Raw genomic sequence first — 24,558 nt, forward strand, 5'->3', positions numbered from 1 at the left:
CAAATCTATTTTAAATTGTCTTGCAATTTTAAGTTAAACTGCAGAACAGCAAATAAAGTAAACCATATCTTATCCCAGATTCTATGTAGCCTTAAGTAACATGGGTTCTTCTTTAGTATATATAGTTTATGTGTGTGTACTTATACTTAGTTCAGCATGAACATGTCTTGAAACATCTGTGTTGAAGTAAATTGGGCATTTCCCACTCCCAGAAGTTATGTCTTCTGAATCCTTAGCAAATTATGCCCCCCCCCCCAAAATCATTGCAATTCTCTTATTGTTTGCATGGAAATAATGATAGACAAGATCTGTATGGAAGTAACCAGACAATATAGAGCCTTGGTGGTGCAGCGGACTAAGTACTGTTATGTAGCACTTAGCTGCCAGCTGCCCGCAATTAGTGCGAGTTCAAATTTCACCAGGCTCAAGGTTGACTCAGCCTTCCATCCTTCCGAGGTTGGTAAATTGAGGACCTGGATTGTGGGGGCAATAAGCTGACTGTGTAGAAACGCTGCTTATGGGGGGGCCAAAAGCTCTAATAAGCAGGTATATACAAAAGAATGAAGGCTATTGCTATAAGTGCATTGTAAAACTCCCTGAGTCTTCGGATGAGGGCGGCATATAAATTGAACAAACAAACAAACAAATAAACAAATAAATAAATAAATAAATAAAGTGAGAAACAGTATGATGTGAGACAGCTTCTTCAATTAATGAATTAAATAGATGGGGGAAAAATATATCATGGCACTGACCTGCAATCAAAACAATCTATTCTATTTTCTTATATAGTTAATGACCAGTGGCCATTCCCAGTAGGGAAAGGTGGAAGTGATCCCCTCTTGCTAACATTTCACAGGGCTTTTATATCCCATATTTCCTTTCACTACTGCCTGCAAGCATTTTATAGGCACATCTGCCTAAATATATAAAGTCCACCACTCTTGGGTGCCTCTGCTCTGGTAGCAACATGTTCCCTGAATGACTCAGGAGTTAGCATCGCTGAATCCGGAGGGATTTCACTCTTGGGAGGTTTTAAGCCGTGTTGTTTTGTTTAGTGACCAAGCAGTCTAAATTTCCCATTAACAGAGGTACTTAAAAACGGCGATGCGCCCACCAGAACACGGGTGTTTCTTCAGTGTCACCAAGTTAAGAGGAGAAAAAGAGAACCGCGGGAGCCAGGGAAGAAGACAAGAGACTCCTTCAGTGGCGATTCTTACCCTCTTTGGGGCTGGGCTGAGAGTCGGACAGTAAAAGCGGAGTACGGTCCTCCTCCTCTTCTGCCTTTTCTGCCTTCGGAGTCTGCATGTCGCCTTGCTCCGGATTACAAAAGAAGCCCACTGGCCGGTCCCCCGAGTCTCCCGGGCTAGAAAAGCAAAGCTCCAGGAACCGGCACGTGATCTGTGGCACGTGACCTGTAGCGGGCACAAATACGACTCATCTCAAGATTCAGCCCCGCTGGCCGGCTTTTCTTCCTGCTCCGCTTCTTGTACTCGGCCATCTTTAGTACTGGCATTCTTCTTCTGCTTGACAAAAGGAAAGGTGTTGGAGGAGGCGCGGGGGGGGGGGAGTTTGCGGGTCCCGCATTCGGCCTTTGAAACTGCGAAGGGTATCCATGCCTGAAATGCTAACAAATATAACAAGAGAAAGAAGAAAGAAAGAAAGAGAGAGAGACTTGCCCCGCAATGCCAGCAGGTGGCGGCACCTGTCCCTGACTGCTAGCTAGAAATGAAATACTTATTGAAAAAAATATTTGTTTTGTTTTGCAAAATAGAAGATCCTATAATGGATATGCTTGGTATTTTACTGGAGTCTGTCTAGTGCAAAGGCAATTTTTCATTTATGGCAGCCCAGATGGTACTTCGAAGTTTGTGTAGGAAACAGGATATACTACAGATCTCTTTCTCCTATCTATAGAATATCTTATTTCTAACATATGTACTAAAGACATATGGTGCAGAAATCATAATCATAGAAAAGTTAAATTCTACTCTACCCTAGATGACAATGAATACGCATTTGCTAGATTAACTACTTTTCCAACAAACATCATTTTCGCATTACACTCTTTGTTTTAGAGATTTATTTAAAACATTTACATAGCTGTCAATAGTAGCTCCCAAGCAAAGAATTAAAAGACAACATTAAATGAGATAAATTGCTGTCCTTGCACCAATTCTTTCAATTGCTGCGCTAGTCAAAAACAGTAGTAAAAGAAGCAATAATATACAGATTTCCAAAAGAAAAATCATAGTGCCAAGTCTGATCCTTTACTGAAATGCTGAGAATGAGGCAGAGTAGTTAAACTGTTAAAATTAGAGGAGGATACCATTCTGAGATAAAGTATCAAGGCAGCTAACTACTGTAGAGGAAGATTTTTCATCTTTTTCCATTGTCTTTTGCAGAAATAGTTCTGCCAAAATACAAATTGATTCATGCACAATAAATATTATAAAATGTCCTGTTCTGTTGAAGTGCACAAAGGCCTTATCTTTCCAGACAGAAGATCACATGGAATATTTGTAATTATTTACTAGGCAGTCAGGACAATGTGACAGTGTTGGTGTAGAAAGATAAGTTCAAATCCTTCCAGTTCTGTTACAGTTTACTAGGTGCCTTTGGGACAGTCCCTTTTTTTACTGAAGAAATGCAAAGAATGTTAAACATTATGACAGGACAGGGGAAATCTTTACCTTTTATGTAATTAAAAAATTGGAAAAATATTTCTGGTGCAAAATAAGATGTTGTATTTTTAAAATCCTTAGTGAAGGAATGGGAATTAATGGCTCAACAGATGTTATCTAAACTACAATATTCAATATTCTTCATAAGTTAGATTTTTTTTTTTTTGCCAGAGGTGTAATTCTGTAATTATTGAAAGGCTAAAAACAGGAATCTGTCACTAACTTTGTGGCACATGACTAATTTTTAATGAGCTTTCTCTACTAAAATAATCCTGCCTAGCAATTAAATCTGAAGAGAGGCTTTATAGCATAGAAGAATGCTTTCCCATATTGATCCTAACATCATCTTCCTAGTGTCATTCCCATAGGTGCAGGGTCTGCTTTTCGGATCAACAAATGCCATCTTGTACAATCAAATGCAGCATGCGGGCCATGTCTGCATTTTTTTACATATGGCTATAGATCTATTGGTTACAACAGAAAACTGACTGATCAGCTTATCACCTTGGTCTATATTGGTTTGGTCTGTGTTCAGCTCAACACCACCCTGACAGGCAGGCTGTCAGGTTTCGATGTCGTCTCCTCCTTCACTGGGAGGAGCAGATATCACCACCATGTTGATCTTAACGTGTGAAATATATTTGTTCCATATTAAGTTTAGTCCTAATTCTCTTGACTTTTAGGAAAAGTGTCAAGAACAGTATGTTGATGATAGTCAACATTTTTAGATAGGGTTGCACTTCTCCATTTGAACTGGTATGCAGCTTGGACTCCTCCTGGACTTGAAACTACCGCTTGACCAAACAGGTGACCAGGAGGATCTCTGCATGGGTTTATCTAGTGTGCCAGTTGCCCTCTTTTCTTGAACAGGAGGCCATTCAGATCAATCATGCCTTGGTGAACTTATAATTGCAACATGCTGTCTGTGGGAGTGTCATAAGAGGCCCTTGTCATTACACCATGTGTCATTGCTGCTATGTGAGCTGTATTTGTAGTTGCTGGCTTCTGGGTGCAATTCAAGGTGTTGGTTATCACCTTTAAATCCTTTCAAGGCATAGGGGTTGGTTATCTGAGGAACCATCTATCTCCAATTGTTCCAGATCCATTCAATTATACATTGTCACTGTATGGGACCAAGGAAGTATGCCTTCTCTGTTGCTGCCCCTCCCTTCTGTAATAGCATTCCCCCAGAGACGAATGTACCATCCACTCTCCTGCGGCTCTTAAAAAAATACCTAAAGAGTTGGGTCAGGCTGATCCAAGCTCCATTGGAAGGAAAGAAGATACTCCGTTCCAATTAATTGTCTTAGTGAAGGACAGTTAAGGACATATCGAAAAGGGTATTTTTGTTCATGGTCTCCGTTTCACTTTTTATGAGGTTTGCTGTTTTTTAAAATCTCACAATGGGGTTTGAGGCTAGATGCATGTTTTTTTTGCTCTTTTTTAAAAAAAATAATTAGGCCAATACATTTTTTAAATAGATAAATAAAACATACTGCGTACATTGAAATTGGGATGTCTGAAATGAGCATAGTGTTAAAGTTTAGATTAAAACATTCCCCTGCCCTTTGCTTCTTTCTGGAACATTACATCAACTTTCAAGTATTTTTCGGGTGCAGAAGTTCCAAACAGCTTATTTGTTTGTTCCTGAAAAGTAGTAATCCTGTAACAACTCATTTTCACAAGTAAGAAGTCATTCTCTTTAACAACATGGACATATTGATGATTTACCAGAAGGCAAATCAGTCAGACACTAATTCTGTTGTAGTGCAAAAGTAAGTTGTGGGCCATCTGAAATAATAAACCTACTTGTCCAGAATTTTTTTGTAATGACTTTCATATGAACACCATCATACATGGATTTCTTGCTATCTATTCCATAGGAAACTATGACCCTCCTTCAATCATAGTCTCTCCATGTTTTAGACCAGTAGTCCCCAACCTTTTCATCGCCGCGGACCGCTCTCTTCCCAGGATCCTTTGCGCTGCAGTGGCCGGCGGCCCGGTGCCGGCCCAGGAGACTTTGCGGAGCCTTTGCGCACGGCCCAGGAGCCTTTGCGCTGCAGCGGCCGGCGGCCCGGTGCCAGGTACTCCACGGCCCGGCACCGGTCCGCGGACCGGGGGTTGGGGACCACTGTTTTAGACAGTACCATCATTGATTGGCATCCACCATAAAACTTTTTTTATGCAGAGCGTGAAGAGTACTGCAAACCTTGACAGATAATTAGTATTCAAACAGAGGACCACCTGCCACATAATACTTCAGACCATAATTGTTAAGCTGTAGGACTACTGGAAAAAAAAGTTCCCTACCCATCACAAATATAGAAAGATTGAAAACAAAACAAAAAATGAACTGTTATTATAAATCAAGTCCAATATGAAGAGGGTATCTGAAAAGAATACAATTCCAGAATTGGAAATAATGGAATGAAGGCTAGCAGATCAACCTTGATGTCTTATTTATTTTTATTTATTTATTTTTATTTGATTTCTATACCGCCCTACTCCCGAAGGACTCAGGGCGGTGCACAGCCAAACAATAAAACACATACATACAAAATTTAAAAGTAGGATAAAATCAAATTAAATAATTTTGGCCCCGACAAATGTCTTACAACCTGCAATAATACCTTTGCACATCATTAAACAATATCACCTATCCCAGGGGTCAGCAACCTGCGGCTCTGGAGCCTCATGCAGCTCTTTGGGCCCTCTGCTGTGGCTCCCTGTCAGGTGATCCCACCATTGGCTGGCCCCGCCCCTTGCCCTCCCCTCCCAGTCACTCCTCGCCTCCGCCTGAGAAGGTAAGGGCAACGGTGGGGGATGGAGAAGTGGCCAGGGCAGAGACAAAGAGATACAGAGAGAGGGGGAGAGACATAGAGAGATACAGAGAGGGGGGGGGGGAGTGGAGAGAGAGATATGTCAAAAGAGTTTTGTGGCTCCTGGTGTGGTCCAAATGCTCTTTGAGTATTTAAGGTTGCAGATCCCTGACCTATCCCAAGTAGTTGGGAAGGACTCAGCAGGGTGGATAAAAATGTCCAATTCAATATAAACATCTGGTTGATTGTGCAATGAACCATAATAATAAAGGCAACAAAGCACAAAGAACTGGAGCTATGTTTTAAAATCTTCTAATCAGCTTTAGATCACAGATCCTATTTACTTCGATCCATATTCCAAATAAACTGAAGATTAGTTACCAACTTCAGCAAGGCAGGTCGCAGCCTGTTGCAAACCAGCTAAGCGGGAACATCCCTCTGCTGGAGTCTGTTATTTCTATTTCTGACTCAACCCATCACACCTCTTCTAGCAATCTAATTTCTTTTCCCCTAATTTGCTGGGCTTGGTTGGACCGCTTAAAAACTTCAAGTTCTTTCAGTTGACAGACCTACGCAGCGAGAGAACGCGCATCGTGGACCAGAAAGGCACCACGTAAAAACCCCGCCGACCCTACCTTCTCTCCAGCTCCCTCTCCCCGGCCTTTCCAGTTGGAGGGTGAGAAAGGCTTGTGGGCACGAAGGCCCGTCCTCATTTCGGCAGGAGCCTCCGAGTGGAATAGGAGGGGCGGAGGAGGAGGAGAAGGCGCTACCCCAAGGCGCTACCCACAAGCAGCTGCTTTCACTTCCCGAATTAGCGCAGTTTACTCCGAAAAGGCAGGGAGGCGCCGCGAGTGGAAGGGGGAGCACCGTTGTCTCCAGTTCGGCTGCCCGGTTCTCCAGAAGGAAGATGCGGCTTTTAATGGAAGTTGTTCCTGCTACCCGGAGGAACTCTTGGCTGTTTCCCATCCTCCCTTTCATTTGGGGCTTCGTGATAGCTTCCTCGCTTGTTAACGCTGGGTAGGAAAAAAAAAAGGATGGGGTGGGGTGGGGTGGGGAGAGGTAGTGGACGAGAAGGGGAATTATGGAAGGAGGGGAGAAAATTGGGGAAGACCATTTTTGAGGGGATTATGTTCTCCACGGGAGGCCTAAATTGGCATTTTGCTAATCTGGTGCAAAGATGCAGAGTTATTAGGCGCTGAGTTTAAGTTGCCCAAACAACTATTTTCTGGATGCAGATGATGCAGGCATGAATTGAAGCCTGGGGAAAGATCTTTAACGGAGACATTATTTTTCTTTTAATTATTGGAGGAAAGCTTCCTTCCTTATGCTTCTATATCTTCATCTCAGTATATCTCGGAGATTGCGGTCTCTGTTGCTTAAGTTTTAATCATTTCCTAATCTAGAACTATATAAGGATGCAAACAAGTTTTTCCCGATATATAGTACAATCTTCCTCTGCTTTCATTTTGCCCTCCCCCCCCCAAATACTTTAAGAATTTAAAATGGCACGAGAGATGAAAGCAAGACACAATTTTTGATGAGTTGCCTTAGCTCCCTCAAGGTTGTTGTAGTTCATATAGATAGCAATAGTAACTTATAATATTATGCATTTTAATAACAATTGTCAGTAAGTATCAAGACTATTTCTTTCTTTCTGTGATTTATAGACCCACATACCTATTGGCAGTTCCTAAAATAATCCGACCTGGAGCAAATCTAACTATTGGAGTTAGGCTGTTGAAGGAAAGCCCTTCAAGCATTAGAATACAAGCGCAAGTACTCTTGGCAAATAAATCCATATTGCAAGGAGAAGCAGTCTTTCAAAGAGGTAAGATGGTTGCCTTGGCCTGGAATGAATGCAATGAGATTTATTCAGTTAATTTATTTATTAAATTTACATGTCGCCTATCTCACTAACCAAGGTGACTCAAAGTTTCTTGGTGTCAGTAATTAGCTTCTATGATTACAGTACAGTTCTTAACTTGCTTATTCAGTTCTCACTGTATTCCAAGTGCTTACTTGTGTTTAGGATGGCAGACAAAGATGGCACTTGGATGAGGTCTTGTTGAAATAACTGGATAGCAATTTGAATTCAGAATGTTCACAAATGCGCTAGGTATGCGGGCGTAATCTATATGGGATTACAAATATAATTATTTGCTGAACTATTAGCAGTTTATACATATTAGGTCTTGAATTCTGAAGGAAGAGAAAACTAGACATTATCTTCGCCTCTTTCCTTGACTTTGTTGCATAAGGAATCATTGCCATTAATATAACATCTACCTGTGATTCTTTGAGCCTAATACCACAGAACATCTGAAATAAAGTCAAAATATGTTTTTGCACGATCGTTCAATAAGTCCCCATTCAAATTAATTTATATAGGGTTATCATCTATAGGTCAGGGCAGTGTGCCCACAGTTGTTTTTATCCTAATGAAAATTCCCCTTGCCCAACTGATTATTCTTAAAACAAGTCAAGAATAAACGTGTATGTGTAGTTAAGTAGAGATGTATGAACACAGTTTCTTGTCTGTTGTTGCTGCTATCGACATATAATAAATGGCTAATGGTAGAAGTGGCTTTATAAAGCCACTTCCTTCCCCTCCACCTTCCCTCCCTTCTTCCTCCCCTCCATGCATTTCAGTGAGAGCAGATGAGATATTATATTTTTCAAGAATACCTCTTTTAAAAGAAATACTGCTTGATTAATATGCAGTTGATACTTTCAAAGAATTCAATGGAGAGATGAGTGTTATTAAAGATAAAGCTGTTGTTCTTTTACTGATTGGTTTTCACAAAGGAAGAGCGCTAACTTTCAAAAGCATTGGCAGCAAAACCTTTTGCTAATAATCTGTGCCTCTTTTATCAACATATTGTTTTTCACAAATTAAGTATGAGGGGGGTTATATTGCATTTCCTCAATAGAAGAAGAAATGTAATGTTTTTACAACAAGAACACAACTTTAGAGGCAAGATTTATGACCTCTTGGCAACAAATGAATAGCAGCTCTGTGAACTATTTTCAAATAAGTCAGTCATTCAAACACATTTTGAAAACAGTATTAATAGCAGCTTCTTTTCCAAAACCATAGCAAAGAATGGTAGCTTTACAACATATGGGAGTTTCCATATACAAAGGAAATTCCTGGGAACAGATCAAATTGAAAAAAAATCAGTGTGTCCAAGTGGGATATAAAATTGTCTTAGGGTCTTTTCCCATTTGTTTCTAACACACCTTGGCAACTTCATTTTTCTGTTGGGTCTCCCTTGTTAAAGATGAAGTTGTACTGTGTGCCTTTTGAGAAACTGATCCACGAGTAAAAATCTGACATGACCAATGATTAGTGAAGCAGGTTTTATAATGAAAAGGAGTTTTATTTAAGATAGTCACAGGTTGTTAACATTACAGATCATCCCCAATTAACAATGGAAATTGGAACTGGAATTTCTGTCACTATGCAATATGGTTATAAAATGCAACATCATCTGATAGCATCACTTAGCGATGACGATTCAGAAGTCCCTGTTGCTATTGTTGAGGTTCACAGGTCTTTAACTAACAACTTCTGTACAATTTCTTGCTGACTTCGAATAAGCAAAGTCCGTGGGGAAGCCAGCAGGAAGTTGCATGTCCCAGGCAGCTCACAAATAGGCTAATCAGCAGTAAATGACTGCTGCCTGGTGCGGGAGGGTACGTGAAGGCTCATGAGTTGTTGGTGTGATACAAGTGTACTGGTGGGGTGTGTGTGACTGCTGAAGGGTGTGGGAGACTTACCAATGACGTATAACTTTTCTTACTGTGTTCCTCATTGACTTTGCTTGTGCTGCAGTTTTGAGAACTGGTCATGAGGACCACTCATTTAGTGCTATTGTAACCTTGAATGGTGGCTGAACGAATAACCATTAACCTGTATAGAAGTAGGCACTCTTTGCATGTAGCTAACTATACACTGCAAAGAAAGACAGAGAGCAAGTATTCAGGAGCCTGAATAGCTCAACAGACAGAGCTCTGTAATTTAACACCAGCTGTCTGCAATTAAAGTAAGATCGAATCCCGCCAGGCTCAAGGTTGACTCAGCCTTCCATCCTTTCTAAGGTAGGTAAATTGAGGACCCAGTTTGTGGGGGGCAATAAGCTGACTTTGTATAAATATACAAAAGTATGAAGGCTATTGCTTAACGCATTATAAGCCGCCCTGAGTCTCCGGAGAAGGGCAGCATATAAATCAAATAAAAAAAAAAGTACTCTGTGCAGCTTTACCTGGGAACAAAGACAGAAGGAAATGAACTGAGATTAGTAATTTCCTAAACAAACAACAGGAAGAGTGAAAGATAAAGAGGGGGTAGATTAAGTTGTTAATTCTTTATTTGCACTCTACTGTCATTATTGGTCCATAGCCAATGAGGTAGTTGAAGAATCAGCAGTATCCAGATACAAATTATGCAAGAGGGGTGTTACAGAAGCCCTGCACCTTTGCAGTGTGTTAACGTCACATGCATTTAGAAAGGAATGGGGGCTTCAGTTCCCATCTTACAGATTTTGAATCATTCCATGGATGCATGGGCTGTAGGTCCCCAAATTCACACTTTAAACATAAGTACTGAGAAGTAAGATAGTATTTGGAAGCTACTCAGGCAGGATCCTCCCTGATTCACTGAAGAATAAGGAGGAATAAAGTACAATCATTCTTGCAAGATTCTGTTATTGCAACCTATCTCAGTAAAATATAGTTCTAGCGTTCCTTTGAAGTTGGTCTACCTAGTGGGCTAACATCTAGCCACTGGGTTTTGTATCAACAGTAGTGCAGCCAAGCAGTGATTAAGGCATTAATTACTATTTCCAGGGCACTCTGAAAGTAAGTATGGCTGTAATAGACACTAGTACATCAGTCAAAATTGGGAAAAAACCTCTCTATCTTACACAAAATTACCAGTGAATCCTGATTGGCCCTTTGCTGTTCTCCTCTAGGCTTGATTCTTGCTACAAGGTTGTTACAGAAAAAAAAAATTGAGAAGCTGTCTTGCATACCATCTTGTGCCCATAGAGGAAAGACAAGATGTAAATTTAATTAACAGTTATCATATTGTATATACAAGAAAGCCATGGATTCTTTTTGAGCTATCATATGGCAAATTAGATATGACACACAGAATTTTAGATGACAAAAGAGGATTAATATTAAAAGCATTTTTAATAAAATCTTAAAGATTTTTGAAAGGCAAATAATTCAAGAGGAAAAAAAATCTGATATAATTCTATTCCATTGTATTCCATTCCCTGTTGGCAATGCACTCAGTGATTTATGGGTATGTTATACATCCCAGATATATTAAATGTGTTATTTATTTGAACCCTAAAACTGGTATGCAGGTGTTTATTAGTGAATTGCTAAATTATTTTGTCATCTCTCTTCACATAGGTTAAATTTCATTTCTCTTCATTTTTTAATGACTAGGATACAGCTCCAATTTTTTATATAGTTTGTTCTGCAACAATGAAAATTGGCTGCTACAGATATAACGGTTAGATTTATACACCACACTAAATCATAATCTCCTTAATAACTATCTTGGTTTATTAGTGACTAAATCACAATACAGTCAAGTACAATCGGTAAACCAAAGTTAAGCAAAATATGGGCCAGCCAGGTATGAGAACCAGGTCACTGGATGCATCAGTGAAGAAAAACATTTTCTATATTCTATAACGCATTCAATAATGAAAGTAAATGTCAAGTGGTAAGAATGATTTGCACCATCCAACAAATAAGTGATATAATTGCTTCTTGCTTCAGTGAAGGAAGAAATTATGCTGAACAAGGAAGTTAGGAAAAAATTCAAGCAAATCTCTAAAAAATTGAAACAAGCAGTGATAATAAAATATTGGGGGGAAAAATCTGTGCAAGCCTGTATGTGTAAGAATATAACCTGGTTGAAACTCCACATCAGGTTAGAATTTGCTGATGAATGCTAAACTGTAAAAACAGTGCAGCAAAGATTATATTTAGCCATCTGAGCCTCCAATTATAATATAAATGTTGGTTTAAAACTCACTTGTTGTACCCTGCCAGATGACACATTGATTTCCAGGGCTAGTCCTAGAAAAATTTAAAGACATAATCCCAGAAGAATGATTCTTGAGTACAATTTTCCATTAGCTAATCAGTGTAAATGAAACAGTTCCAAGCTTCTGTGTTGTTGATTAAAACAAAAGCTAACAAATAACACACCCCCTCAAATTAGTATAATAATCAAGTTTTGTAATACACTCAGGAGCAAATAGTGGCATCCAATTCACGAGTTCTTATTTACATTTCTCAGATTCAAATCCAGAACAGTGGTGAAATTCAAATTTTTTTACTACAGGTTCTGTGGGCGTGGCTTGGTGGGTTTGTGGCTTGATGGGCATGGCAGGGGAAGGATACTGCAAAATTTCCATTCCCACCCACTCCAGGGGAAGGATACTGCAAAAATCCCCATTTCTACCCCACTCTGGGGCCAGTCAGAGGTGGAATTTGCCAGTTCTCCGAACTACTCAAAATTTCCGCTACTGGTTCTCCAGAACCTGCTGGATTTTAGCCCTGCACCCAAATAATAAAAGTTTTCTGATATATTGAAACCAGTTTTTCCTTTAGAAACAAATGACATTTATAAGTGCAATGCCATATTTTGATTGTGAATTCAGTAGCATCTGACCAGTGTTGAAGTTTAGGCTGGATTTTACTCTCCTCAGTTAAGAACTGCATAGGCCAATTGTTGGGTTCAGATATCATCCAAATTGTGGAAGATGATAGGTTGCAGTGACCAAATGAGTTCCTCATTTCAAAATGTTAGTTTCAGATATATATAAATCTATATATTCTCTTCCTTTAGTATTAATTCACAGAACAATCTTTGCCTTCAAATTTGCAATTGAAAGCCTTTGATAGATTATTTATTTTGTTAGATTTATATTGTGTCTTTTGTTCAGGAGTTCCATAACTCATCAGCCTACATAACACTCTTATCTTCCCATTTTTTCTCTCTCACAACACATTGTGATGTAGGCTGGTGAGAGAGAGGGCAAATTGCCTAAAGTTATCCAATGAGCTTCTGTGACTGACTTGGGTCTCTATCTTGCCAGTCCAACATCTTAACCATTGCACCAGCTTAGCTTCTACAAAATATGGAATAGGATGCTGCTGAGGAAATACATTGGGCAGGAATTTATTTTTACTACCAGAAACAGAGCTTTCACCCAATTGGCATTTCCCCCTCCTCCCCAGAAATCAGCTGAATTTCAAAAGGCCATTTTTTTCCAGGGGAAAATAGCTTTGTTGGTGTATTGCTGGTGTTTAGTCATCTGGACCAGGGGTATTAATTCTTTTTCACATCTCTAGTTAAAAAGAAAACCCAGGAGCACCTGATCAAGAGGCAAACCTCTAGTGACAGAAAATTGGCCATGTTTCAGTTAGTTTTTTTTCAGTCTCTCACAGAAATCTATTAAGTTCTTATGGAGCTCTAAAGTTTCATGGAAGAGGGCTTAATCCTGAGGCTGACATACTGTAACTTGCACAAAAGTCTACCAGTGAATCACGACTGATCCTTTGTTGATCCCTGATCCAAACTATTAAAAATTATTAAACTCTTTATCTAATTAATATAAGGTACCATGGAGTTTTCAAAAACCTATGTTATGACTTTTTGTACTTTTTCATTTTGAGAACTCTATAGTACCTAATATAATGTACAATGTACAATGTACAATGTATAATTGTACAATAAACAAATTAAATATACAGTATGTATGTTTAAATATATGTATGTCTGTATCTGAATATAATTACATTCCTGAGATCCATTTTTTTTTTACAAAAATTCAATTTTTGTGAATAATTTGGCTTAATTTATTTCCCTTCGGATCCCTATTAATGTTAGTTACTACAATTCATGTATATTTTCATCTTGACTTTGACCTTTTATAGAATATGGCTTCTGGTATGCATATGTGTGCACATTTATTGGAAACGGGAATCTGCATGAGTGACTTACATTGAAAATAGGGTTAGATTGACAAGAGACAAAAGATGAACACTGCAGGGTTTTTTTTCTTGCTGTAGCCTCTGTCTGGGGTGTCAAACTCGCATCATCATGGCATTGTCATATTACGTATTGCGCCTTTTTTCTGAGCGTGGGCAGCACATGACATATCCGGCCCATGGGCCACAAATTTGACAGCCCTGCTCTATGTTATATTACATTCACAGTTTTATTATATCCCAGGTTAGCTCAATTGGTTACTCTCACCATCCAAACATTTCCATAGTTCAGTTTTCAGTCTGTTTAATTTCAATGTTCTCTTACATAGTAAAGCATTTTAAAGTTGAATTTGATCGAACAGGAGTCATGAGGGGTGGGATGGATGGAGATAGTAAAGGGATGTGTCTGTTCACACATTTGTGCTCATGGGAACTATGTTGATTAAACTATGCCACAGTGTGATACATGAATCAAGGTAAAAGTTGACCTCAAATCCAATGGACTATTTGTATCATTAAAAAGCTCTGGTTTTGAGCTTCATTATTGTTCCCTAAGTTAATATTGCAGTTTGGTTGGTAAATACTTTGCATAACAGATAAAAAGAATTTAAGAATAAAATTTCAAAATCAAAGAAATATTAAATGCCTGTCATTAGAAATCTGTAAAAATTATGCAGTTAGTTCAAAGGGACAAAGCCACAACTTAATTCTGCTTTTGAAAATTTGTTTTTAAATATTTGCCTCTCAGCCTCTCAATTTATTCTGAAAAGTAGAAGAATATTGTTTAAAACTATTCCCTTCTCTGAGAGGCAGGGCTTTGAGTAGTTTTCAATGGAAATTAGATTAAAGGTAGGCAATGCTGGGCCTGGTGACTCAGCAGACTAAAAGCATTGTGATTAACACCAGCTGTCTGCAATTACTGTAAGTTCGAATCTCACCAGGCTCAGGGTTGACTCAGCCTTCCATCCTTTCTAAGGTAGGTAAAATGAGGACCCAGTTTGTGGGGGCAATAAGCTGACTTTGTATAAATATACAAAAGTATGAAGGCTATTGCTTAACGCATTGTAAGCCGCCCTGAGTCTCCGGAGAAGGGCGGCATATAAATCAATTAAAAAAAATGTGATGCTCTTGGGCTGAATATTGCTATGACTTTAGGCTTTATACTTTAGTTATCTCATTGCCCTAATTTTTTTATTCCTTTAATTTAAAAAAAAAGGGTGTGACATGCTGAGAAGTATTACTTATCAGAATGATTCCAGTTCTCTCTGTGTATTAATGATACACTTCTCTGTTTGTGTGATTAACCCCACCCAAAAAGCATGTGGTTGCTTATTCATCGACATACTTATTGCTTTCGGATGTTTATTTACATTATACTACCACAAATGGAACATGGTAGTTTTTATTTTTTCTTTAGACTTGAGTAATATTTTATGACCTGGGTTTCAGGCCTGGGTACAGCACGGAAACGGCATTGGTCGCGTTGGTTGATGATCTCTGGAGGGCTCGGGACAGGGGTTGCTCCTCTGTCCTGGTCCTGTTAGATCTCTCAGCGGCTTTTGATACCATCGACCATGGTATCATGCTGCACCGGTTGGAAGAGTTGGGGGTGGGAGGCACCATACTAAGGTGGTTCTCCTCCTTTCTCTCTGACCGGTCGCAGTCTGTGTTGACAGGGGGGCAGAGGTCGACCCCGAGGCCCCTCATATGTGGGGTGCCGCAGGGATCGGTCCTCTCGCCCCTTTTGTTCAACATTTATGTAAAGCCGCTGGGCGAGATCATCCATGGTTTTGGGGTGAAGTGCCATCAGTACGCGGATGACACCCAGCTGTACATCTCCACCCCGGACCACCCCAACGATGCCCTTGAAGTGATGTCCCAGTGCCTGGAGGCCGTACGGATCTGGATGGGGAGGAACAGGCTCAGGCTCAACCCATCCAAGACCGAGTGGCTGTGGTTTCCGACGTCCCGATATAGTCAGCTAGTGCCATCGCTGACTATTGGGGGCGAATCATTGGCCCCCACGGATAGGGCTCGCAACCTGGGTGTCCTCCTGGATTCACGGCTGTCTTTAGAAGAGCATGTGACGGCCGTGACCGGGAGGATTTTTCATCAGGTTCGCCTGATCCGCCAGTTGCGCCCCTATCTAGATCGGGACTCCCTACACACAGTCACTCATGCCCTCGTTACCTCTCGTCTGGACTACTGCAACGCTCTCTACATGGGGCTCCCCTTGAGGTGCACTCGGAGGCTCCAACTGGCGCAGAGTGCGGCCGCGCGGGTGGTGATGGGAGCGACATGGAGCTCCCATGTAACACCTCTCCTGCGCGAGCTGCACTGGCTCCCGGTGGTCTTCCGAGTGCGCTTCAAGGTTCTGGTTATCACCTTTAAAGCGCTCCATGGCTTAGGACCTGGTTATTTACGGGACCGCCTGCTACCACCAATAGCCTCCCACCGGCCAGTACGCTCCCATAGAGAGGGGCTCCTCCGGGTGCCGTCGGCCAAACAATGTTAGCTGTCGGCCCCTAGAGGGAGAGCCTTCTCTGTGGGGGCACCTACGATTTGGAACGAGCTCCCCCCGGAGATACGTAGGATCCCGGATCTGCGCACCTTCCGCCGCGCGCTTAAGACCTTTCTATTTTATCAAGCTGGCCTGGCCTAAATCTTCCCCCTTTTTAAATGTGGAAATTTTAAATTTTAAATTCGTCTTATTTATAGGGTCATGGGTACGGTGTTTTAAATTGGGGAGCCATTTTGGATTTAATTCTGTTTTAAACGTATTTTAATGTTTATATTGTATGTTTTTAATTTTGGCTGTTCACCGCCCCGAGTCCTTCGGGAGAGGGGGCGGTATAAAAATCTAATAAATAATAAAATAAAATAATAATAATGACTAGATCAAACACGTGAACATGAATTATTCTTTCAGTGTATGGTAGTAAGCTGGGACTAGCATAATTGCATATTAAGAAAGAACCAGGGGACACGATGGCTCAGTGGCTAAGACGTTGAGCTTGTCGATCAGAAGATTGGTAGTTCAGCGGTTCGAATCCCTAGCGCCACATAACGGAGTGAGCTCCAGTTACTTGCCCCAGCTTCTGCCAACCTAGAGTTCAAAAGCATGTAAAAATGCAAGTAGAAAAATAGGGATCACCTTGGTGGGAAGGTAACAGCATTCCATGCGCTTTCGGCGTTTAGTGATGCTGGCCACATGATCACAGAGACGTCTTCGGACAGCGCTGGCTCCTCGGCTTAGAAACAGAGATGAGCACCGCCACCTAGTGTCAGGAACAACTAGCACTTATGTGCGAGGGGAACCTTTACCTTTACCTTTAAGAAAGAACCAGAAACTTAGCACAACTTCCTTATCATAGAATGGATTCTAGTTATATGAGTAATGCCTGAGAAAGTTCCTTCCCGCAGGCTGAATAGAAAATGACTTCCTTAATTATTCTTTTCATGGTAGATCAGATAAAAGAGAGCCTGTTGTTAAAGTCTGTTCCCTTATTTTTTATAAGTGGTCTTTGACTTAAGATTGAACCCGGCAATTACGGTCATAAATCATGATCAGGGATGGGTTCTAAATTTTTTTACTACCGGTTCTGTGGGCATGGCTTATTTTGTGAGCGTGGCTTGGTCATGTGACGATGGAAGTGGCTTCATAGTCATGTGACTGGGTGGGCATGGCCAACTCAATGTCACTCACGTCAAGGGGTCCCTCGCCCAGCCCCTCCCCTCCCAGCCATTCCTTGTCACACACAGCCTCAACATTGGTCCAGAACGCAGCCGCACGAGCTGTCGTAGGTGCACCTAGATACACCCACATTACACCAATTCTCCGCGAGCTGCACTGGCTCCCTATTGGTCTCCGGTCACAATTCAAGGTGTTGGTTATTACCTTTAAAGCCCTACATGACTCAGGGCCAGGTTATCTTCGAGACCGCCTTCTACCGCATAGCTCCCAGCGACCGGTAAGATCCCACAGAGTTGGTCTCCTCCAGGTCCCGTCAGCTAAACAATGCCGGCTGGCGGGCCCGCAAGGGAGGGCCTTCTCTGTGGCTGCCCCAGCTTTTTGGAACCAGTTACCTCCTGAGATCCGGACTATCCCCACCCTATTGGCCTTCCGAAAAGCGGTGAAGACCTGGCTCTTCCGGCAGGCCTGGGGCCGTTGATCTCACTGTTACGATCTGGCGAGATCCGGCCATGAAATGGTGTGAATGGGTTTTAATTGTTTTTAATGTTTTAACTTTTAATGTTTTATATATGGTTTTTAAATGCATTGTAAGCCGCCTTAAGTCTTCGGAGAAAGGCGGCATACAAGTTGAACAAACAAACAAACAAACAAATAAATAAATTAAAAGTATATCTAGTTCTGTAAAAATGTTGTTCACCTTTTTTCAACTTTATTATCTACATACTATAGATGTTTCATGGACCACTGAAAGGAGGAAATGGCTCACATGCTTTGCCCAAGAGTGTGATAGGCACCAGGCTTTTAAGGGGCTGCCAGAAAGAATGTATAGGCAATGTATTTTCCAAAGCACCAGAAGGCAAAACAAGAAACAATGGATGGAAACTGAACAAAGAGAGAAGTTAATTTTTCTCCTAAAACTAAGGAGAAACTTCCTGACAGTGAGAACCAATATAGGTGCAGAAATATTTCAGTCATAATTGCACATATAAAATAGCCATTTGTGCATATTGTTCAGAACAGTAATTAGTATTATGGCTGATGTTTGACAGCAAGTGCAAAAGTCAAAGATTACAAGAGTGCTGCTTTCTCTGTATGTATACAAAACATCACATACCAGGAATAGCATATTAAGATGGACTTATGCAACCTGATGTACAAAATAAACACACACACATTTATGCTCTGGACTATAGACATCGAATGCATGTAAATCCCTGAAAAATATGTGGTAGCCCTGGGCAAAAGAAAGGCAGTAAAATCACTCTAGGTGTAGGGGCAGTGTAAAATATTAACACATGATAAATACTGGAACAATTAAAAATAATAGCACAGACTTTTCTTCTTTCTCCCTTCCTGTAAAGAACCCCAGAAGGTCTTTGGTGGGAGGAAGAAAAGCCAGACATTTTGAAACTCAGAACATGCCCATTGATCATCTGGCATTCTTAAAGCTCCACTATTGATTAACTTAGCCTGAGCAAGGATAGCTAGCAGCCACTTAAAGTAAGCTCTCAACTCAAGCTAACTGCATGTGGGGATCCCCAAACAGCGAGGAAAAATGTTTTGTAGCTTAGCCTGAGCAAAGATAGCTAGTGCAGGACTTACAATAAGCTCTCAACTCAAGGTCAGTGCACCTGGGGATCTCCCTAAACAGTGAGAATTTTTTTGTTTCTTTCTCCCTTGAAGCCCCCCCCCCCCCTGCAGCCCCTTTTTGCTTCCAGGGGGCTGCAGGGAGTCTTGCTAGGCACGCCTCACGCCCCATTTTGGCCTTAGCAAACCTCCCTGCAGCCCCTAGGAGCCAAAACAGGGCGCGGGGGGGGGTGCCGCACCCCTCCATGCCCCATTTTGGCTCAACAAACCTCTCTGCAGCCACTGGGAGCCAAAACGGGGCGCGGGGGGGGGACTCCTGTAAGGAGCGGGGAAGGTAAGGTCACGAGCCTGGTGGGGGTGGTGCAGCATGCTCTGGGGGGGCTAGCGCGGAAGGAGGAAGAAAAGAAGGAAAAGGAAGTGACTGGGTGGGGCTGCGACTGGGGGACGGGTTCGGGGGTGTGGCCAGCCAGCCATTAATACCGGTTCTGTGACCCTCGCCAATTTATCACTATCAGTCCTCCCGAACCGGTGCAAACCTGTACCAACCCACCACTGGTCATGATGGTTGTAAAGCGACTCACCACATGACCAGACCTATTTTTACTATCTTTTTTGCGGTGTTGTTAAGCGAATTCATCAGTTGTAAATTGAATGCTGCGGTTGTTAAGCAAACACTACAGTTTTTAAGCGAGCCCACTATTAACTGGGTTAGATTTTTTTCCATAAACTGGAAGTAAACTCTGATTTTCAGCAATGCCTTCATAAATTGTACTCATGTGATCATGGGGCACTGCGAATGACCATATATGCAGGCTGGTTGCCAAGCACCCATGACTGTGGGAGGGAGTGATATCAGAACTTTGAAAGTAGATTGTAAGTCTCTTGGGAGTCCTTTGTAAGTTCAAATGGTTGCTAGGCGACTGGTTGAAAGTTGAGGGCTATCTGTATGTTCCTACTTTGTAAAACCTAGGTTAATTCCTCCCATCTTATGTAGTTTCATTGTCTGGATATCTCATTGTTGAATATTTTTAAAAAGAATGTTGCTGGAGTCATATGTTTAAATAAGCAATATAAAGAATTCATGCTTGAATAGGGAGAATATCTGGCATATGGATGTGTGAAATCTCTTAATTTTTCCCTATTCTTTTTTTTTTCAAATATAGATTCCTTTAGTACACTAGTCCTTCCATCTGTAAGTATTCTTAAACTATTACAAATATAAACCATAAGTTTCTAGCATAGCTTTTATTTTTCATTTGACTAATTTGATTATATTTTATAGCTTCAAATTAGTAATCACTATGTAAGTGTCATTTTGTTTATTTAGATTAATAATTACGGTAGTTTGAGTGCCTGCACAGAAGAACCTGGGATTTCAATTTGAACGTCTTAAATGCATACTCATGTTGTGGGCAAACAGCAATATGTACTCAATTTAACAAATTTGTGTATTAATAAAATATGAGAAAATATGCAAAAATTTTAATTTGTACTTATATCCAAAACATTTTATTTCCTCTATGCCTGGATGTATTAATTAAAGTTTGTCTTCGGGCTTTGCTCTTATTTAATCTCAAATTGCAGAGAGTTCTTTGCCTGATCTACAAACATGGAGAAATTCACACAACCTAAAATCTATTTAGTGAAATACAGCAAGAACTTTGGTGTATTGTAAAGTAGCTTATTTGGTCCATGAATCGCAATCTGACATCACCAAAATATAAACTATTTACATGTTAAATACAGGGTAAAACGTATAATATGTTACATTAAAATTTATATTGGTTAAGAACCCCAAATAGTCTTTTTTTAGGTCAAAAGGTTTTCGGTTTCAGTAATACTTTGAATCTACTAATAATTAATAATTCCTGTTGACTTGGAATTGCAAATAGCAAAGAGCTCCCTTCAGTGCCTTTTTTTCTTGGTCTTTGTTAAAATATTTCAGAAGTTACTAATGAAAGGAGATGATTGAAAACTTAATAGAAAAAACTGGGAGGAAAGGACAATTAAAAGGGACTGAGAGAAGTTTTGGTCATAAGTCATTGCGGTCATAATTTGAGTTATATGACTCAATTTTATGAAAGCTTTTACAATGGTCATTAAGCGAGTCACCACAGTGTTTAAGCAAATCACATGATTGTTAAGTGAATCATATGGCCATCAGTTTATCCAATGAGTGTTTTTTGCCAGAAAATGGCAAAAAAAGAATCACAAAACATAATCACATGACTGTGGGATGGTTGTAAATGTGAGCTGGCCAAAATACGATCATGTGATTGTGGAGATGATGCAGCAGTTGTAACTTCAAGAACAGGTTGTAAGTAACTGTTTTTGAGTCAGTTATAGCTTTGAATGTTGGTTAAAGGATTGGTGATAAATTGAGGATTATTGAGGGAAGAATAACTGGGTGCCCCATCTAATTTTCCTCATCTGTACTCCAGAATGTTTTGTTTCTGAACAAAATATTTGTATCACCCTAATAAAGTAGAGCAGGAACAGCATAATTGATATGAGTCACGTATTTTAATCAGTGGAAAATTAATGTTTCCAGTAACAAGTAGGAACTGAATAAACATTTAATGTTCTGCTTCTAAAACTTGTTTTCTAAGTTTTTTTTTTTTTTTTTTTTTTTTTGCTTCTATTCAATCAGGTCTGATTTTCAAAAGCTGCCAGGACAAGCCCTTGCAGTCTTCTTGGCAAGGATTTTCAGAATTGATTTGTCATTCTTTTTCCTAGGGTTGAGTTGAGAGGAGGATTTTTTTTTTTTAAAAAAATACACATTATGGTACAACATACATGGCTTTTGAAATACTGTATAGCAGTGGTGAAATCCAAATTTTTTTACTACCAGTTCTGTGGGCGTGGCTTGGTGGGCACAGTGTGGCTTGGTGGGCATGGCAGGGGAAGGATACTGTAAAATCTCCATTCCCACCCCACTCTGGGGCCAGCCAGAGGTGGCATTTGCCGGTTCTCGGAACTACTCAAAATTTCCGCTACCAGTTCTCCAGAACCTGTCAGAACCTGCTGGATTTCACCCCTGCTGTATAGTATTTCTATATCTAACAAGGTTGAGATGTTGAAGGTCATGCAGATATGCAAAGTAAGCCATGGGAAGCTCTGCAGTATGAGGGGAGCCATGGTGGCTTACCTTGGCCTGACCCAGCAGGTCTCCAAGCCACAAAAGGACCCTGTCAGCCATGCTTGCATAGCTGGTGCCCTGAGGCCCCTGGTGCCAGGCATCACCACAGCCTGGGAGCCTTCCTACTTCCATGCTTTATGGAAGGTGCTGTTAGTAATTGCTCTTCAAATAGGGCAGCTGGGAAGTGAGGCTTGTCAATGAAAGATGAGCTAGGTCTAGGACTGCCAAAGAAGGGAGGGAAAGAAGAAAGGAAAGGAGGGTGGGAGAGAAGGTGGGAGTGAGTGTGGGTCTCTTGCCAAACAATGAGTGGAAGAAACAGCCAGTCACCTTGCAAGCAAATAGGATCTCTGCTAGGCAGGAAAGAAGAAGCAAAAATGAAGAGTGAGCAAGAAAGGGAAGAAAGATTTTTCTCTTCAGCAAGGAGAGAGAAGAAAGAATTTGGACAGTGTCAAGTTGGGCTTCCTAGTTCAACCCAAATATGTTTTTGAAAATAACAGGACATATTAGCTCAGGAACAAAGCCAAATGTTGGTGTTCTGGTTAATGAAAAGTGCTGCCAGCTAAATAGCAAAGTAACATGGCTCTGTTTCACAGCATTGCCAGAAGCTTGTTTTACAGTGGAGATTTTTTAATTTAACAAATGTACATTTAATGGAATGGCATAGAAAGATATTCTTCATTTTAGACATTTTTGATTCTGTAGAGCAGGGGTGTCAAACCCGATCGCATCACAGGCAATATCGTGACATATCGGGCCATAACAGGATGTTTTTTTTGCTTTTGTGGAGCCAAAGTGGGCGTGGCCCGTATCTAGCCTGAGGGCCGCAAATGTGACAGGCCTGCTCTAGAAAATTCTATCAAAGTGTGAAATGACTGCAATTTGTAGCCCTTGAACAAGCCATCCTACACTATCCATAACTATTAGAATTGACATCCCTGCCTTAAAGACTAATAACTTTATTATTGCATAAGTTTTTGTGAATTATAGTGCCTTTCCTCAGGCACTTCTTGTGAGAGGAATGCTATATATTGTATAAACTCAGTTATTTTGGGGAACGGGGAAGGTTGTGAAAATTAACAATAGTGGCAGTAAAGCACTGAGCAGCTAGTTAAGAAAATTATTTATTTATTTATTGAATTTCTATTGCCGCCTATTCGCCCATGGCGACTCAGGGCGGCTTACAGAATATAAACTACATTTAAAACAATAAAACTAATAAAAAGAATCAAATAAATTAATATAGTATAATATAATAAAATCACACCTCTCCCCAGTGACAGCAGATCACACGAGCCATTTAATGACCTCCATCCCGCTCTGGGTTCCCCAGGCCCGCTGGCAGAACCAGGTCTTCAGTGCCTTCCAGAAGAGTATTAGAGTGGGAGCCGTTCTAATCTCTGGGGGAATGATGTTCCAGAAAGAGGGAGCTACCACAGAGAAGCCCCTTCTTCTAGGTTCCACCAGGTGTATCTCCCTTGGGGATGGGACCTGCAGCATTCCCTGCCTCCCCACTCTTGATGGGTTGGATAGATGTGACCGGCAAGAGACAGTCCCTCAGATAAGTTTAATTCTCAAGAAATGATATTCAAACTTCAAATCAATTCTAACTCTTTCATTTTGCCAACACAAGAGGGAAAAATGTACTTCAGAAGCAGAGCAGACAAATGGGACTTGAGGTTGATTGGAAGGTAAATAAGACATTAATGGAGCATGATTTCATTTCTTTCTGCCCTTTAGAAGAAATTTTCTGTTGATTCAGGTGCCAGAACAACTAGGCAGTGCAGGTTAACTCTTAGACTCATAATCTTAATGTATATGATCTTTATGTATTTTGACTTCCAGTCATCTGTTTCCTGATGTCTCCAAGGATATGTAAGAATGTCTAGAACCAGTTTTGCCTAATAGTTAAGATGCCTGGTTTAGGAACCAGGAGACTGTGAGTTTTAGTACCTCCTTAGGTTTGAAAACTAGCTGGATCATTTTGGCCAGTCACGCTCTCAGCCCAACCTACCTCCCAAGGTTGTTATTGTGGGAAAGGAGGAAGGAGCATTAGGTATGATTGCCATTATTTAAAAAATAATAAAGCTGGGATTAAAAAAATCAAATAAATAAAACAATAGCAATGGTAATGAAATGAGTTTTCTTCCTCAGCTCCCATTGGGCAGTACTGATGCCGATTATGAGTTATTAGTGAATGGATATTCAAAAGAACAACTGCTGTTTTCTAATCGTACATCACTGCCATTTGCAAGCAAAAGTTTTTCAGTCTTCATCCAGACTGACAAGGCAATGTATAAACCAGGACAAGAGGTGAAAATACGGGTTGTTACTCTGCATTCTGACCTCAAACCATATAATACGCCTGTAAATATATATATTCAGGTAAGCATAGATTTAAAATTATTTGGCAAAGAAGGGATTTCATGTGGAATATGTGAAAATTACTCTTGTGCATTCACACTAACAGGAGGGTGATTTTTTGTAAAAGACACCCTAAATAAATATGTATTTGTACATACTATAGAGCAGTGACAGCAAACCTTTTAGACACCGAGTGCCCAAACGGTGTGAGCACATGCCCAAACTGAAAGGTGTTTGCACACGCATGAA

At 40.6% G+C, this 24,558-nt stretch overlaps 2 protein-coding genes across 3 annotated transcripts in view; one reads left to right on the forward strand and one right to left on the reverse strand.

The window, feature by feature from the left end:
• SLC17A5 (solute carrier family 17 member 5) overlaps nt 1-6,457 on the reverse strand; it is a 32,251-nt gene extending 25,794 nt beyond the window's left edge. Inside the window, exons 1-2 of one of the 2 annotated variants that reach the window (XM_087882533.1) lie at nt 6,142-6,457; nt 1,221-1,415 (exon numbers count right to left, since the gene is read on the reverse strand). In XM_087882533.1, coding sequence (XP_087738659.1) covers nt 1,221-1,308 — 88 coding nt within the window. In that variant the 5' untranslated portion in view covers nt 1,309-1,415; nt 6,142-6,457. Of the gene's footprint in view, nt 1-1,220; nt 1,524-6,141 lie in introns of both variants that reach the window. The other variant, XM_060689161.2, reaches the window with a different exon arrangement.
• The window catches only part of CD109 (CD109 molecule), an 83,336-nt gene continuing 64,958 nt past the window's right edge, over nt 6,181-24,558 (forward strand). The window contains exons 1-4 of the mRNA XM_034431893.3: nt 6,181-6,523; nt 7,174-7,334; nt 19,973-20,001; nt 24,100-24,330. Coding sequence (XP_034287784.2) covers nt 6,414-6,523; nt 7,174-7,334; nt 19,973-20,001; nt 24,100-24,330 — 531 coding nt within the window. The 5' untranslated portion in view covers nt 6,181-6,413. The remainder of the gene's footprint in view (nt 6,524-7,173; nt 7,335-19,972; nt 20,002-24,099; nt 24,331-24,558) is intronic.

This window comes from Pantherophis guttatus, chromosome 1, assembly GCF_059756535.1.
Source record: "Pantherophis guttatus breed Tessera chromosome 1, ASM5975653v1, whole genome shotgun sequence".
Lineage (NCBI taxonomy): Eukaryota > Metazoa > Chordata > Lepidosauria > Squamata > Colubridae > Pantherophis > Pantherophis guttatus.